General features: G+C 37.3%; 3 protein-coding genes across 3 annotated transcripts; 2 read left to right on the top strand and 1 right to left on the bottom strand.

Moving 5' to 3' along the window:
- Nucleotides 1-1,576: 1,576 nt before the first annotated feature.
- Nucleotides 1,577-4,730, top strand: LOC110886708 (receptor-like protein kinase FERONIA). The gene is made up of 3 exons (XM_035978425.1): nucleotides 1,577-1,871; nucleotides 3,263-4,665; nucleotides 4,713-4,730. Exons 2-3 carry the CDS (start codon nucleotides 3,754-3,756, stop codon nucleotides 4,728-4,730), a joined length of 930 nt encoding a protein of 309 aa, XP_035834318.1. The 5' UTR covers nucleotides 1,577-1,871; nucleotides 3,263-3,753.
- A 2,446-nt stretch (nucleotides 4,731-7,176) lies between these two features.
- Nucleotides 7,177-8,045, bottom strand: LOC118483244 (nucleobase-ascorbate transporter 3-like). Its single transcript, XM_035978823.1, has 3 exons — nucleotides 7,795-8,045; nucleotides 7,579-7,679; nucleotides 7,177-7,489 (listed from the first exon to the last, which is right to left on the bottom strand). Exons 1-3 carry the CDS (start codon nucleotides 7,933-7,935, stop codon nucleotides 7,300-7,302), a joined length of 432 nt encoding a protein of 143 aa, XP_035834716.1. The 5' UTR covers nucleotides 7,936-8,045; the 3' UTR covers nucleotides 7,177-7,299.
- LOC110886707 (mitogen-activated protein kinase kinase kinase 1) lies at nucleotides 7,964-22,791 on the top strand. The gene is given in 12 exon segments (XM_035978424.1): nucleotides 7,964-7,979; nucleotides 8,267-8,386; nucleotides 8,444-8,693; nucleotides 9,777-9,861; nucleotides 10,642-10,704; nucleotides 11,764-11,921; nucleotides 11,997-12,070; nucleotides 12,491-12,585; nucleotides 16,240-16,255; nucleotides 16,757-16,777; nucleotides 17,068-17,108; nucleotides 22,573-22,791. Coding segments are annotated over 12 exon segments (1,158 nt in total).
- Nucleotides 22,792-23,556: the final 765 nt, after the last annotated feature.

Genomic DNA, 23,556 nt, shown 5'->3' with positions numbered 1-23,556 from the left:
TTCCAACCACTCTTTCTACCGGCCACCACCATCCACAACCATCCACCACCACCTGCAACTACCACGACTACCGCGACTTTTAACTAAACGTTTTAATTGAGTTAGAGTCAGGGAGTAAACTACCAAAATACCCCTACTTTTAATTGAACGTTTTAACTGAGTTAGAGACAAGGAGCAAACTGGTGACAAACTCAAAAGATCAAGGAGAAAATGATTGTTTTTAAACTATTAGAGCAAAACCATTAAAATATCAAACCACATAGAACAAAACGAAAATTAACTCAAAAAATCAAGGAGAAAAATGATTGTGTTTACTTTAAACCATTAGAGCAAATCCATTAAAACATCAAACAACAAATACCATTCTTTTTACACACCGGGAGAGATTTGGTCCAGTGTCCACATCATCCCTACAGAGCAGATGTGGTCCAGACATTTTACTTTGGGTAAATTACATTTTTCGTCTTTTATGTTTGGAGCGGGTTGCAATGGATAATCTTTAACTTTAATAATTACAGTCACGGTCCTTTATTTGGAAAACCTGTAACACCTTAGGTCCTTTGACCATAACCTGGTTAAAAGATTCACTTAAGTGAGATCATGTGCAATCCATGTGAGGGCAAAACAATCATTTAATACAAAAAAAAATATTAAAATTTTAAAATTATAAATCTAAACCATCATCATCATCTCCCTATACTCTCTCTCCCCTGTATAACAATGGCGTCCGATGGCAGTTTCACAGCCCAAATTCCAAGCTCTTCTTAGTGTTCTATGGTGGATCCTTTTATAGGCCTAGGGCCATGAATCTGAAACCAATCAATAGTTAACATAAATCAATTTGAGAAATAAACCGTTTCCATCCTCTTCTGGTTCACCACAAATATCTAAGTAATCACCGCACACTTCAACACAAGCATTAACAACAGGGTTACCATACTTGCGATATGAGCCAACGCAGTTGAGGACAAGCTTTATTTGAGAAGCCATGCGCCGGAGAGATGATGAGTCAGATGTGTCGGCAATGATGGGGGGTGGTGGGGTGGGTTTTGGAACCGGAAGCCTAGTTGAGGGATTCAGTGAGTTTGGAAGAGTTTCGACCGGCTAAAGCTAGGGTTTTGAGGGGGGAGTCGGGGGAATTGAGGAACTTGAGGGCTTCTCCAACTACGTACTTGCCGGTGAAACCGGATGCTCCGAAGATGATGATGTCGTAAGTGGGTAGTTGAAGGTCAGTCATGTTGTGTGATTGGTTGAGTGTGGTTGGTTTTTTGAGATCTTGGAATTGGTGTTAAAGGGGTGGGGATTATTGGTGCCAAGATCTGTGAGTTTGGAGATTGAAGATGAGAATGGCGAAGAAACAGATATAGGGTAGTTGAAGTCAGGGGAGAGAGAGAGAGTAATTGGGAGATGATGGTGGTTAATGGTTTAGGTTTATATATTTTAATTTTGATATTCTTTTTTTATTATTAAATGACTGTTTTGTCTTCACATGGATTGCATATGACTTTACTTAATTAAAAATTTTAACCAGGTTAGGTCAAAGAACCTAAGGTGTAACAGGTTTTGCAAATAAAGGACTGTGACTGTAATTATTAAAGTTAAAGGTCATTCATTGCAACTCGCTACAAACATAAAGGACGAAAAATATAATTTACCCTTTTACTTTTAGAAAAACAAACTGCACGACCTACATCTCCAGGTCGTCTGTCGATCTTCAACCATCTTCACAAGCTGCTGCAACCCATTGTCCTTCCTTTAACGCCGTCAAATCCCTCTTCATTCATCCCTACCACCGTCTCCAAATCAAACTGATTTACCACTTTTGGAAGCTGTTTTGGGCTTCGCTTTTAGTTTGCCGTTTTCTTAGTCAGGTATGTGAATTCAGATACACAAGTCATGATTTTCGCTTCATTGAGTATCTTACTCTACTCTTTTAAAATAAAAAAATTACATATTTAGTCTATGTATGTTATCATCAAAAGATGAAATTTACCAGACTTATATATATATATATATATATAGAGAAGAGTAATACCGTATCATCCTTCAAACGCTCACATCAAACGTAGTTGTCAATAGCGCTCATTGGTCTAGGATCGCTATTAGGGTTGTAGCGATGGATAACGATAATAGCGACGATTTTTATTTTATTTTAATATAAATAACAATTATATATAGCTATAAAATACTGGATTTTAGGTTTTTGTTAAATATACATGTAAAATAGCATATATAATACCAGGGTATTTTGATATAATATACATATAAATTTTTTTAACATTTCTTTCTAGCTATTTATCGCTATTTGTTATGTAGCATATAAGCACCTTATCGCTATCTGTCGCTATTTGCCATTAACAACTATGACATCAAAATGATCTTACCTATAAAAGTAGCCTTTTAACAAGCATGATAGGATTCATAGAGAAGTTATGTATGTTGTCGTTTGAACCAAATTAAAGGATACTCTGTCAGCTATGCAGTTAATAGCGGTGAGATATCAGTCCTCTTGTAAAATATCGGTGTCAAATATCGATCAGAATATCGGTACTGATATTATCGGCGATATTTGACGGATATAACCGATATATCACCGATATTTGAGCGATATAACCAATATATCACTGAATTATTAGTGTTTTATTGCTATATCTATATATATAAATTCTGCATTATATTAAAATTACCGATATCTCACCGAGATAACCTATATCTCAAATATCAGTCTCTTGACCGATATCCGATATTTTACCGCATTAACTGCATAGTCTGTCACCAATCAACTGAAGTCACTATACAATGCCTTATATACACACCATTAGCGATGTCGGTGATAAAAGGCGAATGCTAATTAAATAATCAGAATCACTTTGATCATACTAATAAACCTTTAAAGAGCAAACAACACCAACATAGCGAGAAAGATCGAACACATTAGATGAATCGCTCGATTTTGGCGCGAGCCTCTACTCTCTCAACTGCATTAGCATTAAGAATCCTCCACCGCTCCAATACCATCGATTTGACATTTGGTTTTAACATCGTCAACATATCAAATTTAATAACATAAATGACATTTGGTTGTAATAAATATGTGTTTTGTGACAAATATGCGTTTTCACTGTAAGTTTGCATATTTTTGGTGTGCTATGTGATTTGTTTTGTATTGAAATGTATTTACTCTTTATTTTTGGTAAATATGCACACCGTTTGTTCAATGTTTTTTGAATGCCTATAAGGTACAACTTTCTATTGTTTTTAGGTTGCATGGTCTGTTGCTTGCGAAGACTATACCTTCACTGTGCATGTTGCTTATTTTTTGGCTTATAAAGTGCTACTTGTGAGCTTGCGGTGTTAAAGGTTGCAAATTGTCTTGATCGTCGGATATCATTGAGAAATAAACAGGAAGAAGTGTTATCGCCTGCAATTCTTCCCGGTATTGAATGAGTAAAGAATCAAGCTACACGTCTACTCAACCTGCCGCAAAGCGTGGGGCATTATTTACTAGTTATTGACAATTGATGACTTTGATTTCTCTTCCAAGCTACTAGCTTATTATTGATTTGATTCCATCTTTGTATTTTATATTTTCTATATTACTTTTGTTGTATGTTGACCATTGGAAATTTTCGTTGGAGGAAGAGATGTATGAATAAAGGAACAAAGTTGACTCGACCTGATGGTCCATCATCAACTCAGTCAGATCTTCATGTTTGTCTGCTTTGATTAGGCTTTGTAATTTCATATAGTAGGATGTCTTTCATGAAAGATTTTGATCATCTTAAAATTCAAATGCAAGATGTAGCATCAGCCACCAACAACTTTGATCCCACCAAGGTGATCGGGCGTGGTGGATTCGGGAAAGTGTATAAAGGAGAACTCTCTTCCTCGGAGGGTCAAATCACAGTCGCTTTTAAGCAACTTGATCGCAGACTGGGGCAAGGGAACATTGAATTTTGGAAGGAGGTCATGATGCTTTCCGAATACAAACATGAAAATCTCATCTCCCTTATGCACTTTTGCATTGAGGGTGATGAGATGATCCTGGTCTATGAGTATGCTTGCCGTGGAAGCCTTGACCGGTATCTAAATGATAGTACTCTCACTTGGATCCAGCGCTTGAAGATATGTGATGGGGCTGCACGTGGGCTACATTTCTTACACGATCCTAAGGATACACAACAAAGAATTCTTCATCGTGACATCAAAAGTGCAAACATTCTTTTGGATGAGAAATGGACGGCCAAAGTTTCTGATTTTGGATTGTCAAAAGTTGGCCCTGCTAACCAAGCGCACACATATCTTGTGTCCCATGCTGTTGGCACACCTGGGTATTGTGATCCGTTATATATGGAGTTGGGTTTTCTATCAAAAGAGTCTGACGTGTACTCTTTTGGAGTGGTGTTGTTTGAAATTTTGTGTGGGAGATTATGCATCGAGTATCACAAGCATGAGCTGACTAAAATCTTGGTGCGTGAGTGGAGACGATGCTACGAGGAGAAGAGGTTAGATGATATTATTCTTCCTGGTCTGAAAGAACAAATGGATCCAGGTTCTTTGAAATCATTTTCAGCCGTTGCCTATCGGTGTGTGAAGAAAGCTCGTGAAGAGCGGCCGACGATGGCTGAGATCGTAAAGGAACTTGAGTTTTCACTCAAGCAACAAGTAATCCTAATTTCTTTCTTTTTTTTCTTTTTTTTTTTTTTTTGTAGAAAGCCTCCGATTCTTGAATATGTTGGACATCCGGTTTCATATCAGCGGAAGCATTACCGGTGTTCGATGAATTGGTTTTCATTGTATTATGATTACACACACAAAACAGAGTGGGAATATGGGAACAAGAAGGAGAAACAGTTTGGACAATTTCGAAGGAAATAAAATTGTCTTGGTGCCCGACAATGATTGCCGGCAAGTTTATTATATACATTATGAGAGACGGTTATGTGGCGGTTACATTCGGCGGGAAACGGTGTAACACCAACCATCATACCTCTTCATAAATATTGACCCATATACATATAATCCTAAGTTTAATAATACATAACATATAAATAACGAAATTAAGTTTAATATTCCAACACACTCCCCTAAACTTAATTCAGTTTTAGAGAGTCTTGAGAACACTTTTGTTGGCATCATCCACAGTTTGTGCTTCATGTACAGGGCCTTCATCTTGTTCAAGCACTTCTTTATCGATCACTCTTCCTTGCACTGTTTTGAACTTGTAATAGTAGACTAAAACATCGAGATACATCGCGTGCATAATCCTCATGAACTCACCATCGTGGTATTCATAACCAATATCCTTTGCTATCATCGCCCATGTGTTGTTTGAAGTAATATTCTTGTAGCCACCATCTCTTTTTACCTTTAAATAGAGATCCATTAAATCTACCTGATCATTGTTCCTGATGATCGGTAGTACCGGACTTGACGGAATTTTTAGAAAATTATTTACGAACCATGTTACCATTTCTTTGAATTTGCTCCTTAATTGAAACTTGTATTTGTTTACAAATGGCACATCTTCTAACATGTCTAATAAATACTTGCAGTAGGAAAAATCATGAAATTCAATTGCTTGAATTATCATAGTACTCCAATCACATTTACTTGAAGACATGTGCAACTCTTCGAAATAAGTATTCAAGAAATCCATTTTGAATTCTTCGTGTTTTTGTTTATTGGAGATAATTGCTTGTTTCTCCCTTTCTCCTATTTCATCTTCTTTTGTTAAACCAGTGACTTCGTCCTTAATATTAAACACTGGAATACTAAACATTGGATGAATCTGACATTTCTCACCATCTATCTTTATCGTGTACCCTTGTAACACTAACTGATCCATACTTAACATATTTCGATTCAATTTTGGGGTGTAAAACACGCTTTGAATTTGCATGGTTTCACTCCCTCTTTGAATCTCTACATCACCCAGGCCCCTGATGAATAAACATTCATCTTCCCCTGTTCTAGTCTCTACTCCACATGAATTTCGTATTCGTTTAAAAACATTTAAATTACCCGTAAAGTTCGCTTTGGTTACCTTCTTCGATCGAACGTCTTCTTCGTCATCTGCGCGTGTTGCGAAATTCACGCTTGGTACTTCATCTTTTCCCCGTATGGTACTCTTGAATGGTTCCCCGTCTGCGTGAATACTCCGGCCCTCATCATAACCGTCTTCAGCCCTTACATGGCTGGAACTTGGGACACTTACTTGTCTGTTTTTTAAATTCTGGGAATCCTTATCGATTCCGTTCGCTATTCCACGGTTCTTCTTGCAGTCGTAATTTATTGTTGGAACATCTTGTTCCAATCGCATCTTCCTTCGTCTTTCATTCATTTCATCGGAATAGTGTTTGCATCGCATTGTTTCTCGCTTCATTCTTGCAAACATTCGTGTGCGATCGGGGTTAAATTCGTCTCCGTCTCCGTACACTCTGTTTTGTTCTTCATCCGGTTGTGCCCGGAATCGTATAACATCGATCGATTTTCTTCGATCTCCCACCGTGGCTCTGATACCACTATGTTGGACATCCGGTTTCATATCAGCGGAAGCATTACCGGTGTTCGATGAATTGGTTTTCATTGTATTATGATTACACACACAAAACAAAGTGGGAATATGGGAACAAGAAGGAGAAACAGTTTGGACAATTTCGAAGGAAATAAAATTGTCTTGGTGCCCGACAATGATTGCCGGCAAGTTTATTATATACATTATGAGAGACGGTTATGTGGCGGTTACATTCGGCGGGAAACGGTGTAACACCAACCATCATACCTCTTCATAAATATTGACCCATATACATATAATCCTAAGTTTAATAATACATAACATATAAATAACGAAATTAAGTTTAGAGAAAAATGCCCGGATAGTCCCTGTGGTTTCGCCTTTTTTCACCTATAGTCCCCAGCTTTCTAAAATTACCTGAATAGTCCCCAAGTTTTCAACTTTTGTTTCCGGATAGTCCCTGGGTCTAACTTCAGTTTGTTTTCTCTGTTAAGAGGGTGTGAAATGTCAAAAATACCCTTTCCTTAAAAAGGCCAAACCACAGGGACTATCCAGACATCTTCTTCATTTTTATTTATAAAACCCCACCACCACAATTCATCTTCAACCTCCACCCACCATCACCCTCCTCCACTCTCCACCATCACATAGGTGATTGAACCGCAACAGCCACGGCACCGGTCGTATTCATAAAGGACAAAAATTGTATGTACCATGGAGCGGATTCAATGAGATAGGAACGATCCGTCCTGCAACTAAGCTTTGTTTGCTGACCGACGTTATTATAAGCACCGGCTACAGTGAGGATAGCAGCAAAAGCCCACACAAGTGCAATACAAAAAAGCAATGCGAATCTTTCGAGAACAGAGTGGGCCCGATGAACCGAACATTATTACCTCAGGAAACCCCCTTCCAAATAAACGAAGACCGATTACACAAACGTATGCAACGATAACAACAGGACTGAAAAACCTATAATGAAGCCCAAAAAACAGTCAAATAAAGAAATCATCAACGCGATACAATTGAAGTTCCATCAAATTTAAAAAGTAAAACATTACTTATTGAAGTCTCCCCATGCCCTACTAAATCCGATAATAATATTGAAGAATGAAGATATTATCAAGGCTCCTTGAATAGCCCTTATAGTGTGTTCAAATCTCTATCATTCAAAGCATAAAAGAAAAGTTTCTTTTGTCAGTATACTTCATAACAAACGACCCAACGACTAATTTTAGATTATTAAAATTGTACATTATGTATATGTACACATATACCTGATGCTCAGATGAGAAATCTTCATCTGCAAAATCATTTATGATTGCCAACACAGATAAGATATAAGCAAAAGACGGTCCCATGACCGTAGGAAGCCTGTTACCGATCAAAGTTTGCAAAAGGGTGTTCAAACCCGACATAAATAACACGGTTTCAATCACCTGTGTGATGGTGGAGGGTGATGGTGGGTGGAGGTTGAATATGAAGTGTGGTGGTGGGGTTTTAAAAATGAAGAAAATGCCCGGATAGTCCCTGTGGTTTGGCCTTTTTAAGGAAAGGGTATTTTTGACATTTCACACCCTCTTAACAGAGAAAACAAACTGAAGTTAGACCCAGGGACTATCCGGGAACAAAAATTGAAAACTTAGGGACTATTCAGGTAATTTTAGAAAGTTGGGGACTATAGGTGAAAAAAGGCGAAACCACAGGGACTATCCGGGCATTTTTCTCTTAAGTTTAATATTCCAACAGAATATCAATCAAATGAAGAAAAGATAAAACGTTCTTTACAGGAGATTTTTGAAAACCGTAGAAAGAGAGCGGATTTCCAAGAACATTTCACTGACGGAGATTATTCCTTTGATTCAAAAGGTAACACATTTTATTAGTTATTGGAAGTTAGTTTAAGTTATTATATCTATGACTCAGTTGTCTCACCTTCTGGTTCAGATATGTTGGATAAAACGCGGGAGAGACGCCATATGGAGGGTGAAAGTTGTATAAGGAGTCTCCAGCCACAGTTACTTGCTCCTCCACCTGCTATGTCACGAATGATCGTGGATGATTTGGGTCCAAGTGAGGCATCAGATGTTTTGTTCAGGGGCAGTTTTAAAAACTGGCAGAAGGGTAATGTTCTTGGAAGTGGTTCGCTTTGCACTGTCTATGAAGGTTATAACGAGTAAGTGAGATTTTAATATCAGTGAAACTTCACAACTATGCATTTTTTGATATCTTATACAGCTTAGATGCAGCTTGTCCTTTCTGTTCTTGCCAATATGATACCGTGTGTTCGTCTTTTCTAATCATTATTAAAAATAAGAGTTAAATGCCATTTTAGTCCCTGTGGTTTGGGCCATTTTGCCGGTTTAGTCCAAAGGTTTCATTTTTCGCCTGTGGGTCCAAAAAGGTTTCACCTTGCCATTTTAGTCCACTGGGTTAACTTCATCCATTTTTTATGTTCACGAGAAGGGCAATTCAGTCATTTTATATGTAATTCTCTTAACTAGAAAGGCAATTCAACCATATAAAATGACCGAATTGCCCTTCTCGTTAACATAAAAATTGGATAAAGTTAACCCAGTGGACTAAAATGGCAACGATGAAACCTTTTTGGACCCACAGGTGAAAAATGAAACCTTTGGACTAAACTTGCAAAATGGCCCAAACCACAGGGACTAAAATGGCATTTAACTCTAAAAATAGTTGCAAATTAGATAAAAACTAATACATAATATATTAATACTTTAATTTTGTTTTCTTCATCTTTAATAATTTAACTTAATTTTAAATAAAAATTGTTTCGAAATACTTTCAATAAAATAACAAACGAACCGAACACGTGTTGATACCGTTTTGTTATATTACGACTGTACTTTTTGGGTTTTATCTTTCGTTTGCTATCTGCCGCCGCAAGTATTATCTTATCTCTAGGTCCAATTTTTTAAAGCTTATATAGCTTGGTCTTCACTATATATAGCTTATTTGTGTAAAGCTTTCAATCTAATGAGGATCTGACCTTAATAGGCTGTTAGAACTAATTGTTGTGGCTTTGTTTTGTGGTAATTTGCTAGACCGTAGTAAGTGGAAAATATTTTTATCAGATTGTTTTATATTTTCAGAGTGCATGCTGCATACACTATGTTACCAAATGCATCATCTTTCAGATTTTATTATTGGGGTTGCCCATTGCGGATAGTAACGTTACATCTCTTTTCGTCATTTTTTATATATGGGTTGTCATCAATAATGCTTTTGTTTGCAGATCTGGGTTCTTTTTCGCTGTGAAGGAGTTTTCTTTGCTTAATGAAGGAAGATGGAGAAAGCAGATCATTACTCAACTTGAACGGGTGATATATGAATTTTCATCATTTCTTCTCGTTATCTAACTTATAATAAAAGACTCTAAATAATGCCACATGTCATTTTCTCCTTCAACCTCATAAATTTATTTATAATTATTTAATAAATTTCTTTTAATATTAATATTAATAATTAATATATAGATATCATTTATTTTTATCATTATCTTTATCTAAGATTAATAAATAACTTTAATTTTGCAATTTAGACCCTTTGATTTTTTATTTTTAACCCAAAGTTTTTCATCTTTTGCAATTTAATCCCAACTCTTTTTTATTTTCAATTTTGGTCCACCATACTTATCATCTTTCCCAAGTTTTTCGCTTCGTTCTAAATTTTGTGAGTTAATGAATCGCAACGTACGTGTGGGGTTCAATATTTTTTTCGTTTATTTTTTCCCGTTTGACTGGCACGTCGCAGTACATCTATTTTTCTCCGTTTAACAAGTTCGACCAACACGCGGGTCCTGGATTAACTTAGTTATTTTTTTTCTATGTTTTACGTTTTGGTTTAATTTCTCTGCAACGAGCGTTCGTGATTCAAAGATTTCATGTCTGCTTTTCGCTCATCATTATTTTTTTCGTTTTTATGTAATTTGTTTTTACGAGCTTTTCCGGTGTTGGTGGTCGCTGACTCTACTTGACATAGTTTTACAATAACCGATGCAACGCATGGGCTTAATACTAGTATGATAATATGAATAAGATTGTAACCATCAGATCCTGAGTTTCTGTGTGTTAAGCCCTTTTATTGTCTTATAATTTCAGGAAATATCATTACTAAGTCAGCTCGATCATGAGAACATAGTTCGATATCTTGGAACAGATAAAGTATGCATTTCTCTCACAAACGTTTTCTTTGACACAAATTTTAGGAGCTTAAGGCTTTGATTTTGTTGATAAACAAGGAGAGGCGATCTTTTTTTTCTTTTCTAAATATGGATGTTCTCAATTATAATTTTTCTTGATAAAACTAAGGGGTTTTGATTTAGCTTTGATGTAACAGTTAATTGTAGTTTGTGTGTTCTTTAGTTTGTTTATAGGCCTTGATTTGAAAAAACAAAAATCAAGAAATTGATAAAATTCAAGGGTAAATTACACTTTTCGTCCTTTATGTTTGTATCAGGTTGCAATGGACAACCTTTAACTTTAATAATTACAGTCACAGTCCTTTATTTGCAAAACCTATTACACCTTAGGTCCTTTGACCCTAACCTGGTTAAAATTTTCAGTTAAGTTAGGTCATTTGCAACCCATGTGAGGGCAAAACAATCATTTAATAAAAATTTTATAGAAGTTTTTAAATTTTGACATTGTTTTTTTTTGTATTAAATGACTGTTTTGCCCTCATATGGGTTGCACATGACCTCACTTAACTGAAAGTTTTAACTAGGTTAGGGTCAAAGGACCTAAGGTGTAACAGGTTTTGCAAATAAAGGACTGTGACTGTAATTATTAAAGTTAAAAGTCATCTATTGCAACCCGCTACAAACATAAAGAACGAAAAGTGTAATTTACCCTAAAATTGAAGATGAAGATGTAAATTGTTAAGTTAAATGTTTACTAAAATAAATAAGTAGACCAGGTTTGTTTTTTACTCAGATAGTAAATTAAAGGCTAATCATCACTGCTGTTAACCCACAAATGCATTAGAAATACACTTCGGGTGCTTTCAACCCGTTGGGCTCATCTGACGCTTTACGCTATAATTTATGACTTTCAACAGCATAAGATTTCCTTACTTTAGAGATGAAACATAACCCAAACCAAGGAGTATGGTCAAAATACAGGATTGACTCCAGCTATTAAAGACTTCCTAAACAAACCTAAATTTATATTAATTATCGTTTTCACCATACGGGTACATGTTAACTTATAATGATGTTGCAGGATGATGACAAGATATATATCTTTCTTGAGCTTGTAACTAAAGGTTCACTGGCAAAGCTGTACCTAACGTATGAATTGCGGGATTCCCATGTCTCGGCATACACCAGGCAGATCTTGAGAGGTTTGAATTACTTGCATGAACGAAACGTGGTTCATAGGTAAACCTTCTTTCATTTGGTGCATTTTTATAATTCTATGTCATTTTCTAATTTGACTTATATTACATGTTCTAGGGATATCAGATGTGCTAATATATTGCTTGATGCAAGTGGGTCTGTGAAGCTTTCCGATTTTGGATTGGAAAAAGAACTCGAGGTTTTTGTTCATCCTTGACTCCTTTTCATTGATTAGCTTTGTATACCTTTGGTTACATTTACATTGATTATATCTACAGGTAACCTGATAGAAGCCGATTCGAGATGGCTAATCTCCCAAGAGACCCGTAGAGTGGGTTAGGCTCCAAAGAACAAGATAAGAGAAACACAAGACTTAGCTAACTTTTCTTCTTCTCTTCATTTCACTAATTAATGTGTTTAAATACAAAACATGAAATTGTAACATGCAGAGAAACATGGCTAACGTGGAAACATGCATCATGGCTAAAACTACCAACTAATGGGAAGTTACTAAACCACGTGGGTTTCAATTTGACTAAATAAACATTCAGTAACTTAAACATGAAGTTGGAGTGGGTTTCACGGGTCAGGTCACGGGTTGGGTCGTATCATAACCACATCGAATGATATTACATATATCAAAGGGAGTCCATATTGGATGGCACCTGAGGTTACTTCTATTCTCTGAATTGAGTTGTCTGTGGCTGTATGCCTGTATCTACTAGTTAGTAGTTCCTTGTGGGTCGATTTTGTTGTGTTTTATCTCAAACTTGTCAAATTTATATATATATATATATATATATATATATATATATATATATATATATATATATATATATATATATATATATATATAGGTTAACATACAAAAAGCCTTATCATACATCACGTAGGAGACAATGGTAACCGTTGGATCAGGGGTATAATCACGCATGGGACCACATAATCACGCATGGGACCACATAATCACGCATGAGACTATAATCACGCACGTTCTATGATAATAACGCACGTTATATTTTTTGTCATGTATGTTAATGTAGGTTAAGCCTTGAAGTACATTATACTTTCTCTCTCTCTCTCTCTCTCTATATATATATATATATATATATAGGGTAGGAGTGGGGATCCTACGGAAAGTGTGTTTTTCCTAAAAAGTGTAAAAAGTCATAAAACACAATAATTTCAGGCGTAAAACACACCTAAAACTCACAAATAATAGAATGAATATTACTAAAACACCATATTCAAACTCTAATAGTCCATAAAAACTTCAAACACACCATCGTAGAACTATAAATATAAAACACACAATGCTAAACAACATAAAACACAATAATATTTGTCATTCCACAATCAGAGCCTTAACATCTAAAACACAACACAAAACCCACATACATGATGTTTTAGTAATCTTCATCATATTATTTGTGGGTTTTTGGTGTGTTTTATGGTTGACATTATGGTATTTTATGACTTTTTACACTTTTTAGGAAATTTGGACTTTCTGGCCAACTCCTATCCTATAGGGTAGGGTTCATAAGTGAACAATGATTTATTTGTGAACAAAATGAACTTATCATGACCACTAATTTTGTAGATCTAGATTTTTTCTTTAATGGCAAGATTGTAATTATTTTTTGTAACTTACAAGTATTTTAATAGACAAAAGGGTATAATTGTATATTTCTATCTTCATTTAATTAATTAATTTTCTCTCTCTCCGGATTTTCTCTTTCCAATTAAAAGAATATTTAATTACATTCTCTATATTTTTTTTTCTCTCACATATTACCTAACTTGATATTTCATAATTTTACAAAAATACAAACATTATCAAATATTGTTCCAGCTAGAACACAATTAAAAATATTTAATTACATTCTCTATACATATATGTATTAGATCAATGTTTGATGAAAAGATGTATAGTGGAAACAATATGTAGTAATACACAAGTGTATAAGTCTGATATACATCGACATGTATACACTATGTACTTGAATAATACACAGGTGTATACGTCCGGTATATACCGACCCGTATACACATATGTACTTGAATAATACACAAGTGTATAAATCTGGTTTATACTAACCCGTGAAAACAAGATGTAATAATACACACATGTATAAGTCTTGTATATACTGACCTGTATACACATATGTTAAAAATCATAATTTAATTAGGTTTAATATTTAATTTTAAAAGGAACATAACAGTTTATATAAAAATAACATTAGCCCTTCAATCTCTTGTAATTAAAATAATAGAGAAATAATTAAAGATGAGAGAGAGAGAGAGAGTTAATAGTGGAGAAAATTAAAGGATTTTAATTAAAAGTACTTGGCTAATGTCAATCATACCCTTTTAATCTAAAAAATGATCAAGGGCCAAGATTAGTTCACTTAGTTCACTCTCAACAAGTTGTTCACTCATGATCCTAATCCTATATATATATATATATATATATATATATATATATATATATATATATATATATATATAGAGTAAGGTTAACATACAAAAAGCCTTATCATACATCACGTAGGAGACAATGGTAACCGTTGGATCAGGGGTATAATCACGCATGGGACCACATAAAAACGCATGGGACCACATAATCACGCATGTGACTATAATCACGCACGTTCTATGATAATAACGCACATTATATTTTTTGTCATGTATGTTAATGTAAGTTAAGCCTTGAAGTACATTATGCTTTCTCTCTCTCTCTCTCTCTCTATATATATAATGGAAGTATCGGGTCAAGTTATTCTACAAAGGTTCCTAATTGTAAGAAGTGTAAGAAGTGTAAGAAGAATTTATAGAGTGACAAGTGTCCAATAACCTAAAATAAACCCACTACATCACCACCCAAAACCTAAACACCCAGCCCCACCCCACCCCACCCCACCACCACCCAAAAACCGAAACCCCCCCCCCCAAACACACACACCCCCAAAAACCTAAAAAAAAAAATCTAAAAAAAAAAACTAAACACCCCACCACCACCCAAAAACCTAAACCCTCACCCACTCGGCAAAAAAATTTTTTTTTTTGGTGGGTTGGGGTTTAGGTTTTTGAGTGGTGGGGATGTTTAAGGTTTTTTTTTTGTAGTGGGTTTTTTTAGGAGCCTTTGTACCCTTCTTACAATTAGGATCCTTTGTATTTGATCCTAATCCTGGAAGTATCTATAGAAAACCCTTATAATTTAGAAAACTTGGGAAACTCTAACCTCCCGAATTTAAAAAAAAATTACACATGTTATATACATGTTTTTAAGGGTTTTGGAAAAAAAAAATCAAAAAAGCGCCGAGTGGATATTTAAAAAAAATAAATAAACAAATTTCTGGGGTAACATATGTTACACCAAAACTTGTTTATTTTTTTTTTAAATATCTACTCGGCGCTTTTTTGATTTTTTTTTGCCCAAAACCCTTAAAAACATGTATATAACATGTGTAAATTTTTTCAAAAAAAAATCGGGAGCTTTGAGTTTTCCGGGTTTTCTAACCACAAGTGGGTTTTCTATACATCCTTCCCCTATATATATATATATATATATAGGATTAGATTCAAGAGTGAACACTAGTGTAGTTTGCGAACTGAGTAAACTAATTCTGGCCATACATGTATGTAGATCAATGAACAGGATTTGATGATGATATCCTAGCCCATCCACGTGTGTAAATTAATGGCCAAGATTTGTTTACTCGGTTCGCAAATACATTAGTGTTTACTCTAGTACCCCATCCTATATATATGTATATAGTGAAAGTGTAAAATACCCCTTAACGTACGATATTGTGAAATCTCATGTTATAAAAAGCATGTTGGAAATCGCATGTTGGTTTTTTTGTAGCAATTTCGCATGTTTGTAAATATGATGAAATCACATGTTGGTATATAAAGTTTTTTTGCATGTTGGTTTTTCAGCACAAATCGTATGTTCAAAAGTGAATTCGCACCGGATTGGACGGCTGAGATGATCGCGTATTGTACGATAAGAGCCATTGTACGTTAACCTAGCCTATATATATATATATAGATGAAGCAACATTGACCTTAACGGTAGTATCCGAGTAAGACTTCAACGATTAGTGACCCGAACAATTAGCTGCAAAACAGAAACACCGTTAGGACTCGTTACAGGAATGGGGTTATTCCTGTAACCACCCTCCGGCGTGAGAATAAGTCTCGGTTTATGGGAGTAAAGGTGAAGAAAAGAGTTTTATGAGAGCAAGATGACCCATACCTTATACGTTTACCTCTATTTATAGTTTTGCTATTAGGGTTTCCCCTAACTTAGGATGGATTCCGATAAGTTAGGGATTTGCATGATCTTCCCAAAAAGTTGGAGATTTGGTTGTGTAACCTTCCATGCAAAGATGGAATATTCTAGAATAATCATTTATAATTATTCGTTTGTAATAAAATAATAGTTAATGACCGGGTCGGGTTAGCCGACGCGGGTCATACCTCGTCATGTCCCCCCAGTCCGAAGTTATGAAATGAATTTCATGAGATCGGCTAAGAGAAAGAAAAGTTGGTATATCCTGTTTGGGGCTAATTTTATCGAGTGTAGTGCCGTTATGTTATGGGAAAATGACGGCGACAAGATAGGACGTGACAGTTAAATCATCATTGGGATGACAACTGTATTTACCCTGTTTTGACACGTATTTCCGTCCGTGCGCCTTTTTGAATTTGAAAAGTTGCCTTTGTATATAAGTACTACCTCTATTTGTGAGGTTTCAAATTCCATTTCCTCACATCTGTTGCTTACACTTCCTCAATTCAACAAAATGGCCTCTAAAACCGGCGAATCTTCTTCCTCCGTCTTCGCCAGCACCGATGCTCTGTTCTGCAAGTGGGGTGTTGCGTCTTACAACAACCTTGTGCAAGACTACGACATCAGGGCTGAATAGAATCCCGTGTTGCCATCGAAAATGGACACAACGTTTCCCTTAAAAGAGGGCAAAATCCCTTTGTTTAGTGATTTCTTCAAATTTTGCAATTTTCGACTGCCTGTTACCAGATTTTTCAAATTGGTACTCGATTATTACTGTATTCACATTTCCCAACTACATCCACTTGGGTTGTTGAAACTTCGCCAATTCGAATTTGCTTGTGTAGCCCTAGGTCATATTCCGGAACTTCTTGTATTTAGGGCCTTCTTTGTTCTTGTGTGGAAATCCCCCTTTTTCACCTTTGACCGGAGGGGTACTGACGTTTCTTGTCTGAGGGATATTCCTACTAGTTCCAGAGACAAGGATTGGAAAAAGAAAATTTTCTATATTGATGCCTCTGTGATTCCTAGCGAAATGTACTGGAAGGAAAAGGGGCCGAAGGACAAGGTCAAGGACGACGGTCCTTCTGAGGATGCGTATGTGTCGAACGCCCTTTATACGAAGTTGTGTGGCCGCCCTTTCGAGTGCACAATAATCCCGAAAGGGGCCCTGGTTATCGCAGGTATGAGTTGGCTGTGGCGTGATATCAGGCAGTACTCTTCCTTTCAAAGGGATGACGCAGGTATACTTGTTTATTTTTGGTCATTTGTGTTACTATTTCGGACATAACATTTACGTACGTCACAGGGGAGTGGAGCCTATTTGACTTTGTTGACCCTTCACGGCATCTTGCGTTGAGGGCTACGGACCGCGTGCTTAACGAAGGGGAGCCGGGTGTGTTGGAGATGCATTTGGAGCAGTTTTTGGTACCCGCTTTGCCAGCGGATCCTACTACATATATTGCTCCCCTGCCGCTCGTCCCAAGTGGCGGTGTTTCTGCCTTAGAGAAAAAACCCACCCGGATAAAGGTTACCGGGAGGAAATATATGGCGGCCGGTGCGGCCGCGTCTTCTGTTGGTGGGACATCGCTTACTAGGGGTGACCTTTCTACTACCGCTGCGATGACAAGCCCTGGTCCAGCGCCGAAAAAACGGAAAACGTTTGTTGCTCCTACTTTGAGCGCGTTTGAGGCTGTGCAAGCTGCTTATGCCCTGCCGTTTGGTACGTACTTGTTGTCTTCAAATGTGATTATAAATTATGAGCCTCTCGTTACAAAACTTGGCTACTTTGTATGCAGGTACTTCTAGCGGGGCTCAAACTGAAAATGTTACACCAACCCCATTTCCATCTGTGGGGGTAGTGCTTCCCAGTTCTGGCGTTAGTAGCGTTGCAGAGCCTATACCTCAGGCCAGCAATACTGCCGCCGTTAGCTGTACAATGCCACCGCCTACACTTACCACCGCTGTGACTGTAACAGCTAGCCCAGTTTCCACACCGCTGACTTCCAGCGTCGCTCCTTCCTCTTTGTTTGATTCACCACTAAGTATTTTTTTTTTTGTTGCTGATAAGGAGATGCCCACCGTGCACCTTACCCAAGAGGCGACCAGTGCCGGAGGGGCCGCTGCCAGTGACGCTGGAGGGTCTAGTAGTGGTATTGCTGACGATGGTGCCCGCTTGGTCGATGACCTTTACTTGCCCACCATCAACTGGGACCCGCATGCCCGGGATAAGCGCTTCCAGCCCCAATGGAAAATTGCCGAATCTTCTAGGCTACTCTTCCCCCAGTGATTCAACACTGGATTGAGCGGGCTTACCCCCCAGCTGAAGTGGCATATGTTGAAGGTTTGAACAACGAAAATCTGATGAACTCTGCTACGGCTGATTCCGTCAGTCAACCCCGGAGGTTAGCGGAGATCCGGCGCAGGTTGATGCATGATAATACCCAGCTCCACCAGGCGCGTTCTATTATCCAAGAACTGAAAGATGACAAGTGTCGCTTGGAGGGTCAACTCCAGGCTGCCGGGTTGAGGGAAGCTAGGTTTTTGTCGGAGAAGAACAAGGCCCAGGATGATTTAAAAAGGGTGACTGCCCATCTTGCCGAGGAGCGAATAATTTGGGCCCGCGATATAGCGGAAAAAGACCGGATTCTTGCTCAGGCTAAAAGTGTGCAAGAGGAGCTAGAGCGTAAGGCCATTGCTGAAGCTCAAAAGGTGAGATCTGAAATGTCTGCTCAGTTGAAAAAGTTCCAAATTGACACTGACTTTGTGTCTCAGGTGCAAGAGCGGTACCAGGGGTTGACCGCGGAGGTAGAGGCCTCCCATGCCAAAGCCCAGTTGCTACAAGCGGAGCTGGAGGAGCGAGAAGAGAAGCTTAAAGAACTTCAAAACCATTGCGACTCCCTTCTCTCCCAAAACAACGCGCTTACCAAATCCTCTTCCGCCCGCCTGAAGGAGGTTGAACGTGCCCTGGAGCGATCAAGTGCCAAAGTGGGTGACCTGACTAGTCAACTGGCGGCTATGCGGCACGATAGGAATTGGCTGATATGTAATGGCTTGGTGGGGGCGTTTGAGTATCTCCGACAATCCCCCCCTTTTACAGCTTTGATAGATCGTCTATCCGCCGCTGCATATCAGTCTGGTTATAATGATGGCGTTTATAAGGGTTACTTGGAGTGCCAGCAGCTGGAAAAGATTGCTCCGGACTTCCATACGGAGAGGAGTAAATTTCAAAGTGACATGTCTTACGCCCTCGAGGCGACATACACTGAACCGCTATCCTCGTATGGGGAATTAATGGACAAAGTGAACGAGGATGGCATAGATTCGCTGCGCCTGCTGCTGGACCCCGCGGAGGAGTCTGAAGAAGAATATTTTTATTTTACTTTGTTTGGCATGTATTGTACTTCCTTGTAACTTTCGTAATGACACTGTTTGACTTGGGTTTTGTGAAAATATCTGCATTATTTGTCAGATGTTTTAATGCTAATGTCATGATTGCTGATGCCGCCGTTTTTCTGAAATGTGGCTATGTGATGGTAATGATTATTTTTCATTAATGCTGCTAGCGTCATCACTGTCAAGACTGTGTAGCCTTTTATCCTTCTATAAATTGGGTTTGTTTTTCCTAATTTGGTAACTTGACACAATGGGTCGGAAAGTTTATAGACAGAGGCTATCCGATATCTTCCGACTCTTGGATGCTGCTGACGGGTTGGTTCAGTTGCAGACTCCGGTAACGAAGTCGATGCTTCGGAAGAGAAGGCCACTTCCTCATGCTGTTGCTGTTAGGAGCAAGGCATCATAAAAATTTGGGATCATTGATCCTTTTCTAACATATAAGAATTTGGCTTCCTCAATAGATTCAAGTGCACCTGCAAACACCTTAAATGATTTAAGTGCACCTATGTTGGAAAAGGATCAACGGGGGCCGAATTCTTACAAGTTGGGATCATTGGAGAGAATTTTTAAAGTTGGGATTATTAATCAATATCTGCCCAATTCTTACTGAATCGGCAAAAAGCCTTTATCGTTCTGATTGATCATCTGTGAATCATCTACAAGTTATATAGGCATTAAATCTTGTAGATTATATATATGTCGTTAAAATTCTTTGAAGTTTGTTCCCAACGATTTGTTATTTGTTGCTTTCGTCCTGGCAAGTATCCCCGCAAATCGTAAACCAATTGATGTAAATTAGTGAATTTTATATCATGCAACAAGAAAATCAAATTTTGAGTATCACTCAAGTCTTTGATTAATTTTGAATCCATTTTTTGGCAAATATTAGTTCATTATCATCATATTGATGCAAAAGTAAATACTGATCAAGCCGAAAAGCCTAAACTGTCTTCCATAAACCTGGAAGGAATTGTGCAGCCAAATGGCCAAACTGTTCAAACATTAATATGTTGACGCGTCAATTTTCCAAGCCTAAAACTGAAAACTGGTCAAACCCAAACCGGATTCTGAACCGCCCAACCAAGCTGCACCGAACCAGCTGCACCAACAGCGACAGACGATATAGCGGTCTGATCTCTGGTATTCATTTTCCCCTGTTTCCGGTATTTGGTAAGTTTTCCCCTCGTCCGGTTCGGTCTCAAACCGTGGGCACCCCGACCGACACCCCCAACAGTGCACCACTATTGACTCCTAGCTGCATCTGTTTTCTATTTATTTGGTCAGAAGGTGGGTGCTTGATATGTACTAGTTATTTATGTTCCACAACTTCCATCTCAATTAAGAACTTGGGAGACTTGATCCTAGTCATAGTTATTAAAGGCGCTAGGCGCACTCAAGGCGTATAGGCCTCGTCGCAAGGCGCAAAAAAATCGAGGGCCTGAGAAAATATAAGCGTATAATGAAAAAAATTAAAAATATATTATGTACTTGAAAAATAATAATATTCTACAAAAAAATAAACAAACCTATTATATAACATTTAATATCATCTATTCAGGACCAAAAGTTCTAAAATATTAGTGTATTGGTGTAGAAAAGTAGTTTTCATTAGATAACTATAGAAATTTGTCTGGAATCTTGCCCGAATTTAGAGAATTTGGCCGGAAACTCTTAAGGATTTTAGGATGAGGTGCATAATAACTAACATATGCATCATGTGAGATACTTGAAAACCATCTTGTTAGAAATGTTAGTTAAGTCTGGTTGAAATGGGTTGTTTAAGAAAAAAAATATGGAAATGGGTTCATCCACCATATATAAGTTTTATGGCCACTAGTGTGACGGGTGGGGGGACCTAATTTAGGGGTGTTCAATATTCGAATCAGACTCAAAAACTCGAAATTCGACTTGAATCAGATTCGCATTTGGTTTCAAAAACTCAAATTTGATTCTATTCGAATTTCGAATTGATTACGAATTTATGATTTTGAACTCGATTCGAAATTCGAATACTAATAAGTAATAATACATCGCCGGTTCACTACTTCACCAATCTCATCTCAGTTTGCCGGTTCGCCAATGATGAAATTTTGTAGGTGTAACGTTTAGAAGTTGAACGTTTTGTTTCTTAATTTATAATCTTCTTGTCACTTGCTTTAAACTTCTAATTTTAATGTTGATCACTTTAAGTATTTTGGATATAGGTTTTTTTTTATGTTTTGGATGTGTTCAATATTCGAATCAAATTTGAAAAACTCGAAATTCGTTTCGGATTCGATATCAGTAATTGAATTTGAATCCACCTTGAAAACGTTAAGATTTGAATAATTCGGATATTCGAAATTTGATTTGTTGAAAACGAGTAAACGACCCATATTGAATAGACCCATTTTACCGGTTTTAATAATGTGACCTATTTTAACCCAAGTATACTTAAATCGACCCGTTGTATAGTTTGAATAGACCTAAATAAACATAAACCTATAGTTTACATTCAAACAAGGTTTAAAAGACCGGAAACGATTTTCGAGGCATTTTTCCTTCGCCTCACGAGGCGAAACGAGGCGTAAGGTCGAGGCAGTATTAATAAATAAATATAAAAATTACATATATATTATAAAAGTAATAATACTAACTAATTTCATCGTTAGATTTATCAAAATCATCAAAAACACACATAAAAAAGACATGAAATGCTTAAAATTGACACAAAAAGTCAAAAACATCCTACCAAAATCCCACGAGGCGCACTTGAGGCGCTGCCTTTCTTAGCGCCTCAGCCCCTCTGAGGCGCATATACAATAAAAACCCCATGAGGCACGTCTCAAACTCGTTTTTTGGCCATTTCGCCTCGAGGCGCACGCCTCAAGCGTTTTTCAAAACCATGCATCCAAACACTATCTCTACAACCCGTTTCTGAATGATTATTACTTACCATCACCTAATCAAATTAATTCTTGTTAGCAGTATTACTGTAACAGAAACACGTTTATTTTTCAGGTGCAAACACTGTTTAGAATTGGCAGGGGTGAACCTCCTTTAATTCCGAAAACACTGTCTGATGAAGCCCAGGATTTCATAGCTAAATGCTTGCAAGTCAATCCAGATGACCGCCCTACTGCCGCCCAACTACTGGAACACCCATTCTTGAAGACCAACTTCAAGAACTCTCCCCATGCTTCTGCATACTATAAAGCCTATGATGGCACACAGTTGTAGCCATGGTTGCAAAAGTCGCTAGGCGCTTCGTAGTCGGTCGACTGGGGAGTTGAGAGTACTCGGGGAGTACTCGGACATGTTAAATTATAAAGAAATCAGTTTCCGAAAATTAAATATATGTCTAATAACATAAATTTACTAATATTTATAACAAAATACATGAAATGATATTCATTATTTAATATTTAATATGATAGTCATATAAATTATGTTTTATTATTTTTTAAGTCAAACTCGGCCCGAATTGAACTACTAGATCTGATTTTGGCCAAGTTTGACCGCGTTTGATCGATTCCGAGTAATTAGGCGGAGTTAGAGAAAGTCGCCTCGGCAACCTACCTTGTAGCGACTACTCGGGGAGTACTCGGCCTTGGAAACCTTGTTTTACAACCATGGTTGTAGCCAAAATTTTGATAACAATACAGGTAAGCTCTCGGCTCTAAATTACATTTAACGGTTTGAATATTGTGAATATTAGTGGTTTGACATGACGAGCATTTTAAATTTCTTCACTCTATTGGATAACTTTTGACATAAAACCATACAATGATCAGGATACTGGATTGGCTCTACCTAGTAGCTTAAATGCAGTCATTAGAGGTCGCAAGATATGCAGGCTTGGTAATGGGTGGGAACGGATCATTCTTTTGTTACAAGTAGAAACGGGCCGTTCGACTAGCAAACACTTTTTTTTGACACTTTTAACCTCTTTTAAAATTAGGTGCGTTATTGCGATTACAAAAACACTAAGGTAAAATTTGTTTT

This window comes from Helianthus annuus, chromosome 10 (genome assembly GCF_002127325.2).
Source record: "Helianthus annuus cultivar XRQ/B chromosome 10, HanXRQr2.0-SUNRISE, whole genome shotgun sequence".
NCBI classification, from domain to species: Eukaryota; Viridiplantae; Streptophyta; class Magnoliopsida; order Asterales; family Asteraceae; genus Helianthus; species Helianthus annuus.
The sequence above is the reverse complement of the archived record's forward strand: the minus strand, read 5'-3'. Positions and strand labels throughout refer to the sequence as shown.